The sequence below is a fragment of the Pseudonaja textilis genome, chromosome 6 (assembly GCF_049901715.1).
Source record: "Pseudonaja textilis isolate UNSWEBS1 chromosome 6, rPseTex1.2, whole genome shotgun sequence".
NCBI classification, from domain to species: Eukaryota; Metazoa; Chordata; class Lepidosauria; order Squamata; family Elapidae; genus Pseudonaja; species Pseudonaja textilis.
In genome coordinates, this window is record NC_141995.1 from 47,804,493 (window position 1) to 47,818,985 (window position 14,493).

At 46.5% G+C, this 14,493-nt stretch overlaps 1 protein-coding gene across 1 annotated transcript; it reads left to right on the forward strand.

Annotated features, from left to right (window-relative positions):
• Positions 1 to 14,493, forward strand: FKBP4 (FKBP prolyl isomerase 4). The gene is made up of 10 exons (XM_026699784.2): positions 1 to 150; positions 920 to 1,064; positions 2,689 to 2,831; positions 3,917 to 4,037; positions 6,081 to 6,237; positions 6,384 to 6,474; positions 7,564 to 7,647; positions 10,269 to 10,454; positions 10,610 to 10,849; positions 12,724 to 14,493. The coding sequence occupies exons 1-10, from the start codon at positions 40 to 42 to the stop codon at positions 12,817 to 12,819; spliced, it is 1,374 nt and encodes a 457-aa protein (XP_026555569.1). The 5' UTR covers positions 1 to 39; the 3' UTR covers positions 12,820 to 14,493.

A 14,493-nucleotide genomic window follows, 5' to 3' on the forward strand; every position in this document is an offset into this window, starting at 1 on the left:
GCGCGGACGAGCTTCCCTCAGAGCGGCGGCGGCGGCGCCATGACGGCGGAGGAGCGCGGAGCTGAGGAGATGAGCGCGGCGGAGGCGGCGGCCGCAGTGGCCGCGGAGGGCCTCGACATCACCGCCAAGGGCGACGGCGGCGTCCTCAAGGTGGGCGGAGGCGCCTGCGGGGCCCGCCTGGCCCAAGCCTCTTCCCCCCGCTCCCGCCGAAGGCCGGGCTCGCCCGCTGCCTTCCTCACGAAGCCCCGAGAAGGCGCGTCTGCCCCGGGATTCTCGCCCGAGGGGGCCACTCCCTTGCACGCCTGGCGGGCGACAGCGTTGGAAGCGGCCGATCTGAATTCCGGGGCGGCCGGGAGCCTTCAGGCCTCACCCCGCCCTCCCACTTTAAACGCCAAGGCCGAATTGGGCCGGTTGCGTTGGATATTGGGGTGCAATGAGGGGACTATTAGGGTTGATGGGTATTGGGGTGCAATGAGGGGCTATTGGGGTGGGGGGCTATTAGGGATGCTTGGAGGGGTATTGGGGTGCAATGAGGGGGCTATTAGGGGTGGGGGGCTATTAGGGAGAATGGGAAGACTATTGGGGTGCAATTAGGGGGCTATTAGGGGTGGGAGTGCTATTAGGGACAATGGGAGGAATATGGGGGTGGGGGGGCAATTGTGGGGGGGCTTTATGGCAGTGAGGGGGGGCCAGGCCTCTCAGTCCTCACCTTGTCCTTTTCTCTTTTCCTGGGCAGAAGGAAAGTGGCCCCCGGACCAGCCAGTTTTCGCTTTGCGACCTAAGGCCACTAAGCAGGGAGCGCCAGATTCTCTCCTGACACCATAAAAAGGGAGCTGCTGCCTGGCTTGGCTTTGGTTTTGGCCACCGGTAGAGTGGGGCTTTCGGACGGGCCCTCAAGCTTCCTTCTCTCCCTTGGCAGGTGGTCAAGAAAGAAGGGATAGGCACCGAATGTCCCATGATAGGGGACAAAGTGACCGTCCACTACACCGGATGGCTTCTGGATGGCTCCAAGTTTGACTCCAGCCGGGACCGAAAGGACAAGTTCTCCTTCGATTTTGGAAAAGGTGACGTCTCTGAAGTGGAAAAATGTCCCTCTCTTCTCAATTTTCTACTTATTTATTTCTATCCCGCTTTTGTTGTTTCAGAAATAGCTCAGTGAGGCCAACACGTACCCTCTTCCTATTTCATATTTGATTGCAATAATTAAGTTTTCCTGTCCAGATTTCCACAGGGAACACAGCGGCCATCGTCTGTCCCACTGTATTGTGGACTGACTTGCACAAATTCAATGCCGTAACTTATTTTTTGCATGGCGTATTATTTGATGGGGCCAGTGGAATATATTTTTTTTTAAAAAAAAACACAACCCAGTAAAACATTAATTCTCAACATGCTATGGGAAACATAGAGCTTCTTAAAGAAGGAAAAACTATCTGGATGAAGAGGTAAGAAGATCAGATTGGGAAGGTTGCCCAAATTAAAATCCTGACCAGTCTTTTGTATAATACAGCTAGTCCTTGATTTGCAAGTTTGTTTATTGACCATTCAAAGTCACAACTTAAAGCCACTTAACGATCATTGCAGCATCTTGTGATCAAGTGATCCAAATCCAGACACTTGGCGACGGATTCATACTTATGACAATGGCAGTGTTCCATGGGGTCACGTGATCCCCTTTTGCAATCACTGTCGTGCAAAGTCAGTGGGGAAGCCAGATTCACCGAACAACTGAGTTTGCTAGCTTGTCAGCTTAACTGCAGCGATTCCCTTAACTGCTGTGGCAAGAAGAAAGGTCGTAAAACCAGGCGAAACCTGCTTAACATAATGTCTCAGCCACAGAAGTTTGGGGCTCAGTTGTAGTCGTAAGTCGAGGACTGCTTGTACTTGCCTTATAAAGAGAGAAGGAAGGTATACACCAGAACAACTAAACACAAAACAGGTTTTTCCTGAATGCCATCACTTGCTAAATAAATAATTCCCTCGACACTGTCCAACTATTCAGAGTCTGTACTACTAACTACTATTACTATTGATCATCTCATTACTCCTGATCACCCATCCCCTCCCACTTGTGACAGTGTGACTGTAACTTTGTGGCTTGTATCCTTACGATTTCTATGGACTGTTTCCTAGTATGGTTTGATTGCTTATTGTTCCCTATGACTATCATTATGTGTTGGTACCTGATGATTCTTGACAAATGTATATTTTCTTTTATGTACACTGAGAGCATTTGCACCAAAGACAAATTCCTTGTGTGTCCAATCACACTTGGCCAATAAAGAATTCTATCTATCAATCAATCAATCATCTATCTAAATCAGGCCACTAGTAATATCTTCCTTAGCGCGACAAAAGATTCATAATGCAAAAGGAACTTCGTCTCGGCCCTTTGTTGAACGGAACCCCAACATTTTGGGCTCTTTCCCACAACAGTTTTGCCTTCTTACAAATCGTACACAAGTAACAACAGCCCCTCCTTCCTAGGGCTGGCAGGCAGGACTTTTCACAGTTTCTCATCGAAGTGGCAAGAAGAGAAAACTCCGGAGGGAAATACTATATTCTCCCAACCATTCCTGAAGGGCGGGACTCTTACCTTGATAAGTTGGGCTGCATTTTAACAAAGCCTTTCATCTAAGCTGCTGGTAACATTGTCATCTATTTTCTCTTTTTTGTGTGTGTGGTTAGGTGAGGTGATCAAAGCATGGGACATCGTTGTGGGAACCATGAAGATTGGAGAAGTTTGCCAGATTGTCTGCAAACCAGAATATGCCTACGGCTCTGCCGGCAGCCCCCCTAAGATACCTGCCAATGCCACTTTGTTTTTTGAGGTAGGCTTGAGGCCATGGGCTTTGACCCACAGCAGACGGGCACATTGGATGGGAGGAAAGCTCTGCCTGCTCTCTCTCCCCCCCCCCCCATCTCCTCAGACACCCCACCCCTGACCTGTTTGCTGTTTTATAGCCACTCTGGATATACAGGTAGTCCTCGACTTACGACTGTTTAGTGACCATTCAAAGTTGCAACGGCACTGAGAAAAGGGACTGATGACTGTTTTTCACACTTAACAACACGTTGCAGCAGTCCCCATGGTCGCATGATTTACATTCAGATGCTTGACAACTGACTCATTTTTATGATGGTCACAGTGTGCCCAGGGTCACGTGACCTCCTTTTGCTTCCTGGTGAACAAAATCCACTGAGAAGCCAGATTCACTTAATGACGGTGTCTCTAATTCCAAGAACTGCAGCGATTCACTTAACAGACATGGTGAGAAAAGTTGTAAAACGGGGCAAAAACTCCCCTAGCAAATTTCTCCCTCAACAACATAAATTTTTGGACTCATTTGTGATCGTAAGTCGAGGACTCCCACTTTCCCCCAGTTTATGACCGTTTTCCACACTTACGGCCATGACAACATCCCCATGGTCATGTGATCAAAATTTGGAGGCTTGGCAATTGACTCCTATTTATGACGGTTGCAGTGTTCTGGGGGGTGTGTGTGTGATGTGACATCCTCTTTTGCGACCATCTGACCAGCAAAGTCAACGTGGAAAATCAGATTCATTTCACAACCGTGGCGTTAACTTGACAAGCACAGTGATTGACTTAACAACGGGGGCAGGAAAGATCGTAAAACGGGGCAGTTTGCTGAACCAATGTCTCGCTGAACAGCAGAAATTTGGGGCTCCACTGTGGTCGTAAGTCGAGGACCTCTCCCCCTACAGTTCCTGAGTACAATGGTGGGAAGTGCACAGAAAAAGAAATACTTCTGTTTTAAGGAATCTTTGACTTAAATCTTTAATTTTTTTCCTTTTTGTCATTTTAACTGTCTTCTGCTCACTGTCATGCGCCTTTTTTTAAATTTCAGCCCGTGCCCTTGGTGCTAAGCAAACCTGTGCTTTCTCTCTCTAGATAGAACTGTTTGAGTTCAAGGGGAAAGACTTGACTGACGATGAAGACGGGGGAATAATTCGGCGCATCCGAAAGAAAGGAGAAGGCTATTCCAAACCCAACGAGGGAGCCTTGGTAGAGGGTGAGTAGCAGAGCTGGGCTTACTTAAACCAGGGGGTGGGGAACGATGGCCCCTTTTATAACCTGTGGACTTCCATCTCCCAGAATTCCTGAGCCGTCAGGGGTGGGGAATGATGTCCCTTTTAAGACTTGTGGATTTCCAACTCCTAGAATTCCTGAGCTAGCATTCCTGAGCCTGGCTGGCTCAGGAATTCTGGGAGCTGAAGTCCACAAGTCACAAAAGAGGCCATAATCCTCCATGTTTGCCTTAAACACATGCTGGATTATTAATCTGTATTTCAGGTTGGGTGTGAAAGGGTTCCAGATGGTCTACGGGCCCCAACTCTGTAATAGTGTTGTTGTCAGGATTCCGGCAGTTACTCCAATTAGATCATGAGCCTTGAGCCACGCTCCTAAAACTAAAAAAATATTTATTCTACGTCCGGCATTTACTTGGGTATAGCCGACTCTGAGATACGTAATTCACTGTCACCCTTGATCCTGCTTCCCCCCACCCCACCCCTCTGGGTGTATCATCCAACGAAAAACGTCCATAGCCAAGAGTCATCAATCATGCTCTCCAATTAGATTTTGCAGCAGAAGCTTCGGCCATCTAATCAGTCTTTGAAGAAAATATGAGTGGGATGTACTTTCGATTCCACACTGCCGCCTGCTCTTTGAAACTTCCCCCACTTCTTTCTGTTGTTAACTATAAAACATGTATACAAAATGTTTTAGAAGTTGATAGTTGTGTTGAAACACAGGTAGTCCTCGACTTATGACCACAATTGAGCCCAAGACTTCTGTGAAGTGAGACATTTGTATAGTGAATTTTGTCCCGTTTTACTACTATTGTTAAGGGAATCACTGCAGTTGATACGTTACTGACAGGGTTAATAAGTGAATCTGCCTTCCCACATTGACTTTATTTATTGGAAGGTTGCAAAAGGGAATCGTGTGACCTTGGGACAGAGCAACGGTCATAAGTATTAACCAGTTGCCAAGCCTCTGAATTTTGATCACATGATCCTGGGGATGCTGCAAAGGTCGTAACTGTGAAAAACGGTCGTGACTTTTTTTCAGTGCCATTGTAACTTTGAACCGGTCACTAGACAAACTCTTGTAAGTCAAAGACTCTGTAACTTCTCTGTTTCCACCATGGACACGCACATTTTGCTCTTTCAGCCAGATTTACCCAAGGAACAGCCTATCACGCAGATATTCCCTTTTTTTGACACACATGCACGCACACCCCCCCACATCCCTGTGCTGAGTGAAAGTCATTCTTTCACTCTCATGCGGACAGCTGTTTTGGGCTGTCCCAGGAGAAGCTGAATCCTATCTCCTTCCTGCACTCACAGCATGCTGGGAAACAGCGATGTAACTCCTCGAGGCTTTTGAGCGTGTGGGCCTCTACAGCAGTGCCCCCCAGCCTTTGTTGGGGACTGGCAAGGGTGGGGGGAGAAGAAGTGATTTCAGGCAAGCGGCCAGCGTATTCAGATGTTTCTGCACAAAATCGCTTGCCTATGACCTGCCCAGCCTGGTTCCCAATGGCCCAGGGTGGCGGTGGCGCTGGGGATCCCGGTGTCAACTCATACGGCATTTTTATGCCTGTTTTAGAGTTGCCATAAACAAGTGGGCGGTGTGGGAGGGAAGGAAGTCTGAAGGAGCAGGGCAGAAATTTAAAGCCAGAAATACATTTCATACTTACCTTACAAAGATTGTAACTAAGCTACTGGATCTTCTGCCTGGAAAATTCTTAATTGGATAACGTAATTGATGACACCCAGCCCAGTGAATGTGTTTCATTGGAGAATCTGATTTATGACACACCCGGGGGTGTGTGTGAAACAGGGTCACAGGTAACTGTGAGTTACTTATGCCAGAGTTGGCTTCATACAGGTTAATGCCGGACATGTTGCTCCTAATAAATCTTCTGAATTCTTTTGAAGTTTGGCTCGAGGCTCATGATTTAATTAGGGCAATCGCCGGAATCCTGACACCTGCTCTACCAAGAGAACTTTAGCAATCGGTTCTAAATAAATGTTATTTTTTTTAATGCCAGTCGAGATTGAAGGTCGGCACGAAGGTCGCGTGTTTGACAAACGAGAGCTGCGGTTTGAAGTAGGAGAGGCAGAAAACTATGACCTCCCTCCTGGCGTGGACAAAACCCTACAGAAAATGGAGAAGCTGGAAGAGGCTGTGGTTTACCTTAAGCCCAAGTGAGCCCTTTTGCCCTGAAGTGGTCTTGCCCGTGTGAATCATTGGGGGCCCTTAAGCTTGATTTGGGGGATGAAATGATGGGATAGGAGGATCTATTGAGGGAGAAATATTTTGTTCCTGAACACCTTTCATGCCTCTTTTACAGCTACGGCTTTGGAAGTGTTGGGAAACCAAAGTTTCAAATCCCTCCAGATGCCGACTTGCAATATGAAATCAAGCTCAAAACCTTTGAAAAGGTATGTAAGGAGGCACATCTACAAAGGCAGAGGGGGTGGGGAGAGAATTGGCCTTAAAGTAACAGGCATGGGCTTATTTTTTGGTAATTTCAGCACCCTAATTTTTACTCAACATCATTTGTTTTATTCAACTGCAAAGTGTGCAACTACTGATTGAGGTTTGATACATAATGCAGGCTTTTTTAATGCAATATATTTAATATTTAAAGATGTTTGCATTGATCTCCCTTGTCCCATCAAGTTTCAATTTGAGACAAATCAAATGGTTCACGCAATAGGATTCTCTTTTTTTCTCTCTCACTTTTGCTTGGTATTATCACACTGTCCATATTTATTTGTTTAATTTTTATGGCTGCCCATACAAATTTGGATGGTGAGTGTGCTTAAAAAAATTAAAGATGAAAAATGCACAATCTAAATGAAAAGTAACCCGCAGGAATAAAATGATAAATGGGCCCCGTGAGGATAACCAATCAGCAATATTTTGCGCCTGACCCCCATACGTGGGAAAAAAACCTAGAAGTTTCCAGCTCTCCTTTCTCTCTTTGACCTGGAGGATTTCTGTCCGTGGGAACACTGCTTGGGACTTGTCTAAACTCGTTACTGCTTCTCCGGAGTCCCAGTGTTCTGGTTTCGCACTGCAATCCAGGATGATGTGGTTGCTTTCGTCCAAAGTTCCCACGGCTTTTAACTGTCGGATCAGGTCTTCTCTGTTGCAAAGATCAAATGTAGGAGCACCGCTTCCCTCTTCCACACTTCTAGAAGATCAAATCGTCTTCAAAGAGTCTGCAATCGTGGGTGGGGTTGATTTCCCAATATATGTCTGCAGATTGAAATCTCCTGTGATTCTTAGATCCCATCTCCTGATGTAGCCAAAAACCAAAACAAGGACACAGAAGTGGGGTTTCCTGTCATCCTGTGGGGGAGGAAGGGTCGCAAAGGGCCAACCACGCTTGTCTGTGCTGCCTAGGAAAGCGTGCTCCCAGAGTCTCTTCGGCTGAAGTCGTCACTTATTCCGTCCCCTTCTTCCAGGATGGGCTTTCTTCAAGAACGGAGGTGGCTGATTTGGCTCTTTTTGTGTTTCCGCAGGCAAAGGAGCCCTGGGAGATGAACACCCAAGAGAAGCTGGAACAAGGCGCCATTGCAAAAGAAAAAGGCACCCAGTATTTCAAAGTAGGTATCCCGCAGGGGTTTGTAGCAGCCCTGGGCTGCTGTCCTGTAGAATCAGCTGCTGATGGGATTTTACCTTCGGTGCTGCCTAACGCTAAAAATGTCCAGGCGAGTGTAGAAGAAGCCGAGAGAATGTGCTTTTCTGGTTCCTCATCCAATTATCGGAGAGAAGGATTGAGTTGCAGTCTCCCAGTGATAAAATTTCTATCCCCTGCTGAGTATGCTTATTCACGATTTGAAACATGGGCTGGAGGAGAGGCAGATCAGATTTGCGTACGGCGGAATTGGAGGAATAGGTGAAGCCGTAAGAGGAAAGAAGGAAGGCTCCACTTTTATTTTGGTTGATTTGAGGCGTTGGCTAGAAAATCGCAAAGAGGAGCACAAAAGGCCTTTACAGGAAGAGAACTCAAATGCGCAGTTACGGGACAAGGTATTCCTGGGCTGGAAGCGCCTCCTTCAGAAAATCTACTTGGCGGTGGAGTCGATGGCAAAAAAAAAAAAACCAGTCAGCAAAGAGCCTGGGTGTGGCTAAGAAAATCCAGGTGCAGTCGGGGACCTCCAGAAATACTTTCCAAAACACTGGAAATAATTCTTCCTCTTTATTCTGCTTTAGTCTGATCCCGTAGTGACTGCCGCCCTCTGGCCTCGGGGAAGGATTTAGAGAGATTGGAGTGGTTCAGAGAAGAAAGGAGAGGAGGAGGAGGCTTAAGTTTCAAGACCTACAAAGGGAGGCTGAATTTGAGTGACAGGTGGATGATAGGCCTGCTTGGAGGGCAGTTAAAGGTTTCTTTTTTCTTGGGTCCAGAGTTCAGATCATGGGATGATGGATATGAATTCCAGGAAAGCAGATTCCCGTGGAAAGTTAGAAGGAAAAAATTCTGGTGGCAAGACCAGTTTGACGGGAATGAATGACCCAGCTCACAGAATGCTCTCCCGCTGATAGAGAGCGGTCCCAAATGCTTTAATTTGGATTCATAGAGGGTGGTGGTGGTGGTGGAATGGTGTGGTTGGGGGCTGGATTTAATGTCTTGCCTGCTTTAAATTACGCTACATAACCCAGTGCAGGTTAGTTTTTGTTTCTGGATACAAGGAGTGTTTCCCTAATCCCTTAGGCCTAACATAAATTTTTAAAAAAATAGCTTATTGTTCCATAAAAACATTGCTTGTGCGGTCAGGAAACTTATCTGTGTTCCAGAACATTCAATGCTGAGTTGACTTCCAGAATATTCTGGAACTGTGAGAACTGTCCAGGATATACTGGGATTTTGAACATCATTACTGAGGACAATAGCACAAAAACATTATGGTGGCTTTTTCAAAAATGCGGTTTGCAGTTTTGTCACAGATCTAGAAAATCTGTTCATTTCCAAATCCTTTTGAGTGGCTTTTAACTGTCTTTGTATATTTGCCTGTGCAAGTATAGGAAGACCTCGGCTTACGGCCACAATTAAGCCCAAAATTTCTGTGGTGAAACGAGACGGTTGTTTTAGTCTATTTTGCTCTGCTTCAGGACCTTTCTTGCCTCCATTGTTAAGCGAATGAGCGCACCTGCTAAGTTAAGTGAATATGGTTTCCCCATGAACTTTGCTGTTCAGAAGGTCACAAAAAGGGATCACACATGACCCTTGGGACAAAACAACGGTCATAACCATGAATCAGTTGCCAAGCACCTGAATTTTGATCACGGGGAAGCTTCAAAGGCCGTAACTCTGAAAAATGGCCGTGAGTCCCTTTTTTTCAATGCTGTCATTTTGAACGGGCACTAAATGAACCGTTAAAGTCAAGGACTACCTGTATAGATTGTTCTTTCTCAAGCTGCTAAGAAGATTTTTAAAAATCACCTTTTTTTGTCTCTATAAATGCAAAACTTTGGTTGGCTGTAGCCACAAAATTGAAACTTGGGATGAATATAGCCGTTTTTGCCCAGGGTTTTGACGTAAGCGCTTGAAAAGGAAAATGGTGCACAGTGTCAGGATTCTGGCAGTTACCCCAATTAAATCATGAGCCAAACTTCCAAAACTTCAAAAGGATTTATTGACAGTTAATATGCCAGCAATGCCTGGGTGTAGCCGCCTCTGAGACACATCATTCATTGTCACCCTTGACCCTGATTTTCCCCCCACCCCCTGGGTGTATTGTAATTCATATTCTCCAATGGGACACGTCCATAGCCCAGAGTCATCAGTCAGGCTCTCCAGTTAGAATTTTGCATGGCAGAAACTTCAGTCACCTAGTTGCTATCTCTGAAAAACTATATATGGAATGCACTTTCAATTTCCAAGCTGCCGCACTGCTCTTCCAAAACCCGTTTCCCCTCTCCCTTTCTGTTGTCAACTCTAAAAAGACCATAGAAATATATTATGAGTTGACATCACGGTATGAAGTGTTTGGATGTATTAGTTGAGTTGCAAGACTATGAACGTTTTAAGAAAATAAACGCTTCAGGAGCTGTTCTAGACCCCATTTGCAAAAGGGTTGAAGGCGGGTGGGCCTTGCTTTAAGAACCACTCATTCAGACGCTCTTTGAAGTTGTGATGCATTGTGAATGTGGACCTTTGTGCGGCTACTGGGTGGGCGTTTGGCCTTTGGGTCCCTTTGAATCTCACCGCAAGCTTGTTTTCCAGGAGGGGAAATACAAGCGAGCAACGTTACAGTATAAGAAAACCGTATCGTGGCTGGAGCATGAAACCGGCCTGTCGGATATGGAGAAGTCCCAATCCAGGAACCTGAGGCTCGCTGCCCATCTCAACCTGGCCATGTGCCACTTAAAGCTGAAAGAGTATTCTCAGGTCTTGGAAAACTGCAATAAGGTAAATTGGATTGAATGCTTTTGGGGGGACGTCCCGGATGAAATTTTGAATTTCTCGCCGTTTTTGTCTCCTGGAGCAAACCCATCCTGCCCCGTTTGCGATTGGGCCGGGCCTTCGGGTTGTCTTGTCCGACTGCTCTCCTTCGATCGTTTCAGGCGCTGGAATTGGACAGCAACAACGAGAAGGGCCTCTTCCGGCGAGGCGAGGCTCGCTTGGCCGTCAACGACTTCGAGTTAGCCAGGGCAGATTTCCAGAAGGTGCTACAGCTCTACCCAAGTAACAAGGCGGCCAAAGCCCAGCTCCTGATCTCCCAGCAGAAGATACGCGACCAGCACGAAAGGGAGAAAAAAATGTACGCCAACATGTTCCAGAGACTGGCAGACAAAGAAGCAAAGGTAATATTCTGTTCTAAAAATAGAATAGTACTAGCTCTGTACTTGTGCTTCGCTGTGAAATTACGTGATCGGGCTTAGTTTTGGGGGGAGGAAAATAAGGGGAAAAAAATTCTCCCTCTGCCTACCAGCATCCAGCGGTATTCATCTGGCTAGCGTCCTGTCAGTGTGTGAGAGAGTTGAGGGCGGTTTGGAAACAGAGAGAGTATTTGCTGTTTGAGCAAGGAGACAGCAAGGAGCCTGGGCGTGGCTTAGCTCAACTGTTCTGTACTAAAGCTGCTTGGTGACGCTGTGAAACTGAAACTGTTCCCTGCTTGTGTTTTGCATTTGGAACAGATTTCTTTTTAGGTGGGGAGGTGGAGTAGAACTCCTTAGCATCAGAGCGTGTTTATAATAAGAATATAGGAAATTCTCTAAATGCTCTGAGGGTCATTTTGGAAAATCCTTTCTTAGTGAGCCCCTGGAAGCCAAGAGGAACCTACGGGCCAAATGTCAAGTTTGTAGGCTTTCCGGTTCTGGAGATTTGTGATGATGCGTATAGTGGTTATTTCTCCTTTTATACATATAGAAGAAGATAGAAGATATAGAATAGAATGAAGAATAGAATAGACTATAGAATAAAAAAGAATGAATAGAATAGTAAAGTAGAATAGAATAGAATAGAATAGAATATAGAATAGACCGTTCAAAGTGAAAAGTGACTTCTGACCATTGCAGCATTCCCATGGTTACAGTTGCTTTACATTCGGATGCTTAAGCAACCGATTCACATATACGACAGTTGCAGCATCCCTGGGTCACTCAATCCCCTTTTCGCAACCTCCTGACTAGCAAGGTCAGTGGGGGGGTGGGGGAAACCAGATTCCCTTAACAACCATGCCACTAACTTAACAAGTGCAATTATCCACTTAAACATACCTGGCAAGAAAAGCCCTAAAATGGGGCAAAACTCACTCAGCCAATTTTCTCCCCATTTTTCTCGCGTAAATTTTGGGCTCAGCTGGGGGCCCTAAGTTGAGAGGTCTTACCTGTACAGGACAGACACAAACTGACTGCTACCTTGGGGAGGGGGAATAGCTGTCCTCTTGGGCCTTCCACCCTCTAAGGGAGAAAAGTCTCCATGGTGGGTAGAACCTGTATCTCAAGTCACCGTCAGTGAAGTCCCAGGACTGTATTCGCACATTAAGGCCTGAGGTGATCTCTGGTTTTGCCAGTTTTGGTGCTCCTTCTAGCTCACCCCCCCTCAGCGTTGACGTCGCTGCCTTCCCTTTTGTTTCACGTTCGAGTCTGGAAGCCCTCCGTGTTTACACTGCCAACTGCTTCTCAGCCACTCCTTTGTTGCAAAGGGCCAGCCTGTCATCAGATGCCCTGAGTTGCAGAGGTCACCTACCCCACTAGGTAACCAATAAACTGGTTAATCAATCACCCGTATATGCCCCATGATACGCACGCATACTGAAGGTACAAAGGAATAGAAATGGCTGCCTTTTCTGCAACCGTAACTTCATTCACCTGACTTAACCCAGGAATGTCTGTGGTCGAAGAGTCAAAGCCAAAAATGCAGCTTTGGAGTGTGTGTGGTGTGTACCTGATGCAACAGAGGCTTGCTTATTTCCTGGGGTTGCAAAGTGACAGCAGGAGGTCACGAAAATATTAACTTCGTTTAAGTTAATGAAGTTAGCGTATTTTCCTGGTCTGGTCCTGTCGCTTTGCAAACCCAGGAAATAAGCCTCTGTTGCTACTGACAGGAGTAAATGTATGTGTGTGTGCACACACACACACACACACACACACAATCACACATGCTCCAAAGCTTTTTATGAAAAGAGTCTCATTTCGGTTTTTCTCCTAATGCCTTTTTTTCCCCCCCTCTCCAGTTGGAATTGGATGCAGGATGCAAAGAAGAGGCCGACACGAAAGACAGCAAACAGAACGGTGTGGAGGAGAAAACAGAAGTTGACATAGAGATTTGAGGCTGAAAGTTGACCCGTTAGTTTTCTAAAACTGAAGAATTTCCAGTGAACTCTAGACCTTTATTTTTCTATCTGATTCGGTAAGGGGGCGACGGCTGGGGGCTGTTTAGCGTCTATATAGGAAATGGTGGCAGAACAGAGCCAAGTAATGTTTGATGTATTATTTATTCGGACATGCATCCTTTACTCTGTTGTTGTTGACCTTGGAAAGTTTCTGTTAGGATCCCTCTTCTCAGTTTCCTGGCATCTTTCTCAGGTTCCAGCTTGGCCTAATCAAACGTCACATTTTATTCCCCCTTCTTTACTTTCCTTCCCCCCATCCCTTGTTTTTAAAAAGAAAAGTTTTATCTGCACATGCACACAGCTATTTGCATGAGGGGCCTAAATGCACCAGAGCTCCCCTTTCTGCTGCAGCCTTAACGTTCTCTCTTTGGGTCTGTCGACCTGGAGGCCCCTCTGTTCTGAGCAGGGATGGCCACTCTCTTGGTAAGGGCTCCTCTTCTGCAGGAGAGGAAAGAAGCAGGGAACCAAAGCTCAAGCGGTACATTCTTTAAAAAGTCTGGAGGCGGCAGTAGCCCTTGGACTCTAAATGCAGATATTCCTCCCCGCTCAACATCAGCAACACCCAGAGATACAAGTTCGATGAAAGGATATGTCTGCCAATGGCATCCACCACCCGCGGGAGCTTTGGCGTAAAGAGGACAGATCAAAGGGCAGGCAAACAACATCCGGCCAGGTCTTGTTGCAGGTTACAAAAAGGGTTGCTGCAGCGATATTAGCCGTTTCTGGGAGGAGGCTGCCCACATATGCCATAAGCCTTCGAACACCTGCCAGTTTGTAGGACATCCTTCTAGAGCAACCTGGTGGGGCCTACGGCAGGTCAGAAATTCGGGGACTTCCCTATTCCTCAACCCCTTTCCATTTAGCGTAGAAACACCTAATCAAGGTAGATCAGGCGTTGCCACTAGGAGATTGGTCTGCATTTCCACAATTCCCTCGGAAGCCTGCCCACAGCTGCACGCCAACAGTTCCAGGTTTTGCTGAAAAGCTACTTGTTCACCCAGGTGGGAGAAAGGGAGGTCAGAAGTCCAGCAGCTCAAGAAGTCACAAGGGTGGTGGTGGTGGAGGGGGAGCGAGGGGAAAGGTCACTCATAATCCAAGCTATTGCAGGTCAAGGAAAGGAGCACAGAGGTCTGTTTTGGATATCTGATCGGAGCAGGTGGGTTGGGAAAGCAGGATCAGAATTTATGCTTCCAGCTCAGTCGGACTCTTGGAAAAAGCAGGATATTCGTGCCTCAGATAATTTGGAAGAAGGGCACAACCCTGGAGAGCCTGTGCTTGGGATGAGGTTTGAAGGGCGTCTTCCAAATGGTCATTGCCCTGTTTTGCTACTTTTGTGAGGTGTGGATAACACAAGGCTTGGGAGCTCTCTGGCTGGGACCTCAGAATATATTGCAGCCAATCCATGAATTTAGGAAGGGCAGCGAGGGATTAGGCCAAGGCAGTCGGGGGCCAGTGGGGATAAGCAGATCGAAGGCTGTATGCATTAAGTGGTAATGGCTTCTGAAAGAAAAGCAAACCCAAATGGAGTCATTTCATAATTGGCTTTTTAAAACAATTAATGCAACACCGCTCTGTTTTGCCAATTAAGCAGATTAAAACTGTTATAATCTC

Bases quoted from the DNA above. Each gene is read 5' to 3' on its own strand.
- FKBP4 (XM_026699784.2), top strand. From the start codon at position 40: ATGACGGCGGAGGAGCGCGGAGCTGAGGAGATGAGCGCGGCGGAGGCG. The intron at 2,832-3,916 runs GTAGGCTTGAGG...TTCTCTCTCTAG, and splicing joins ATGCCACTTTGTTTTTTGAG to ATAGAACTGTTTGAGTTCAA. The intron at 6,238-6,383 runs GTGAGCCCTTTT...CCTCTTTTACAG, and splicing joins GTGGTTTACCTTAAGCCCAA to CTACGGCTTTGGAAGTGTTG.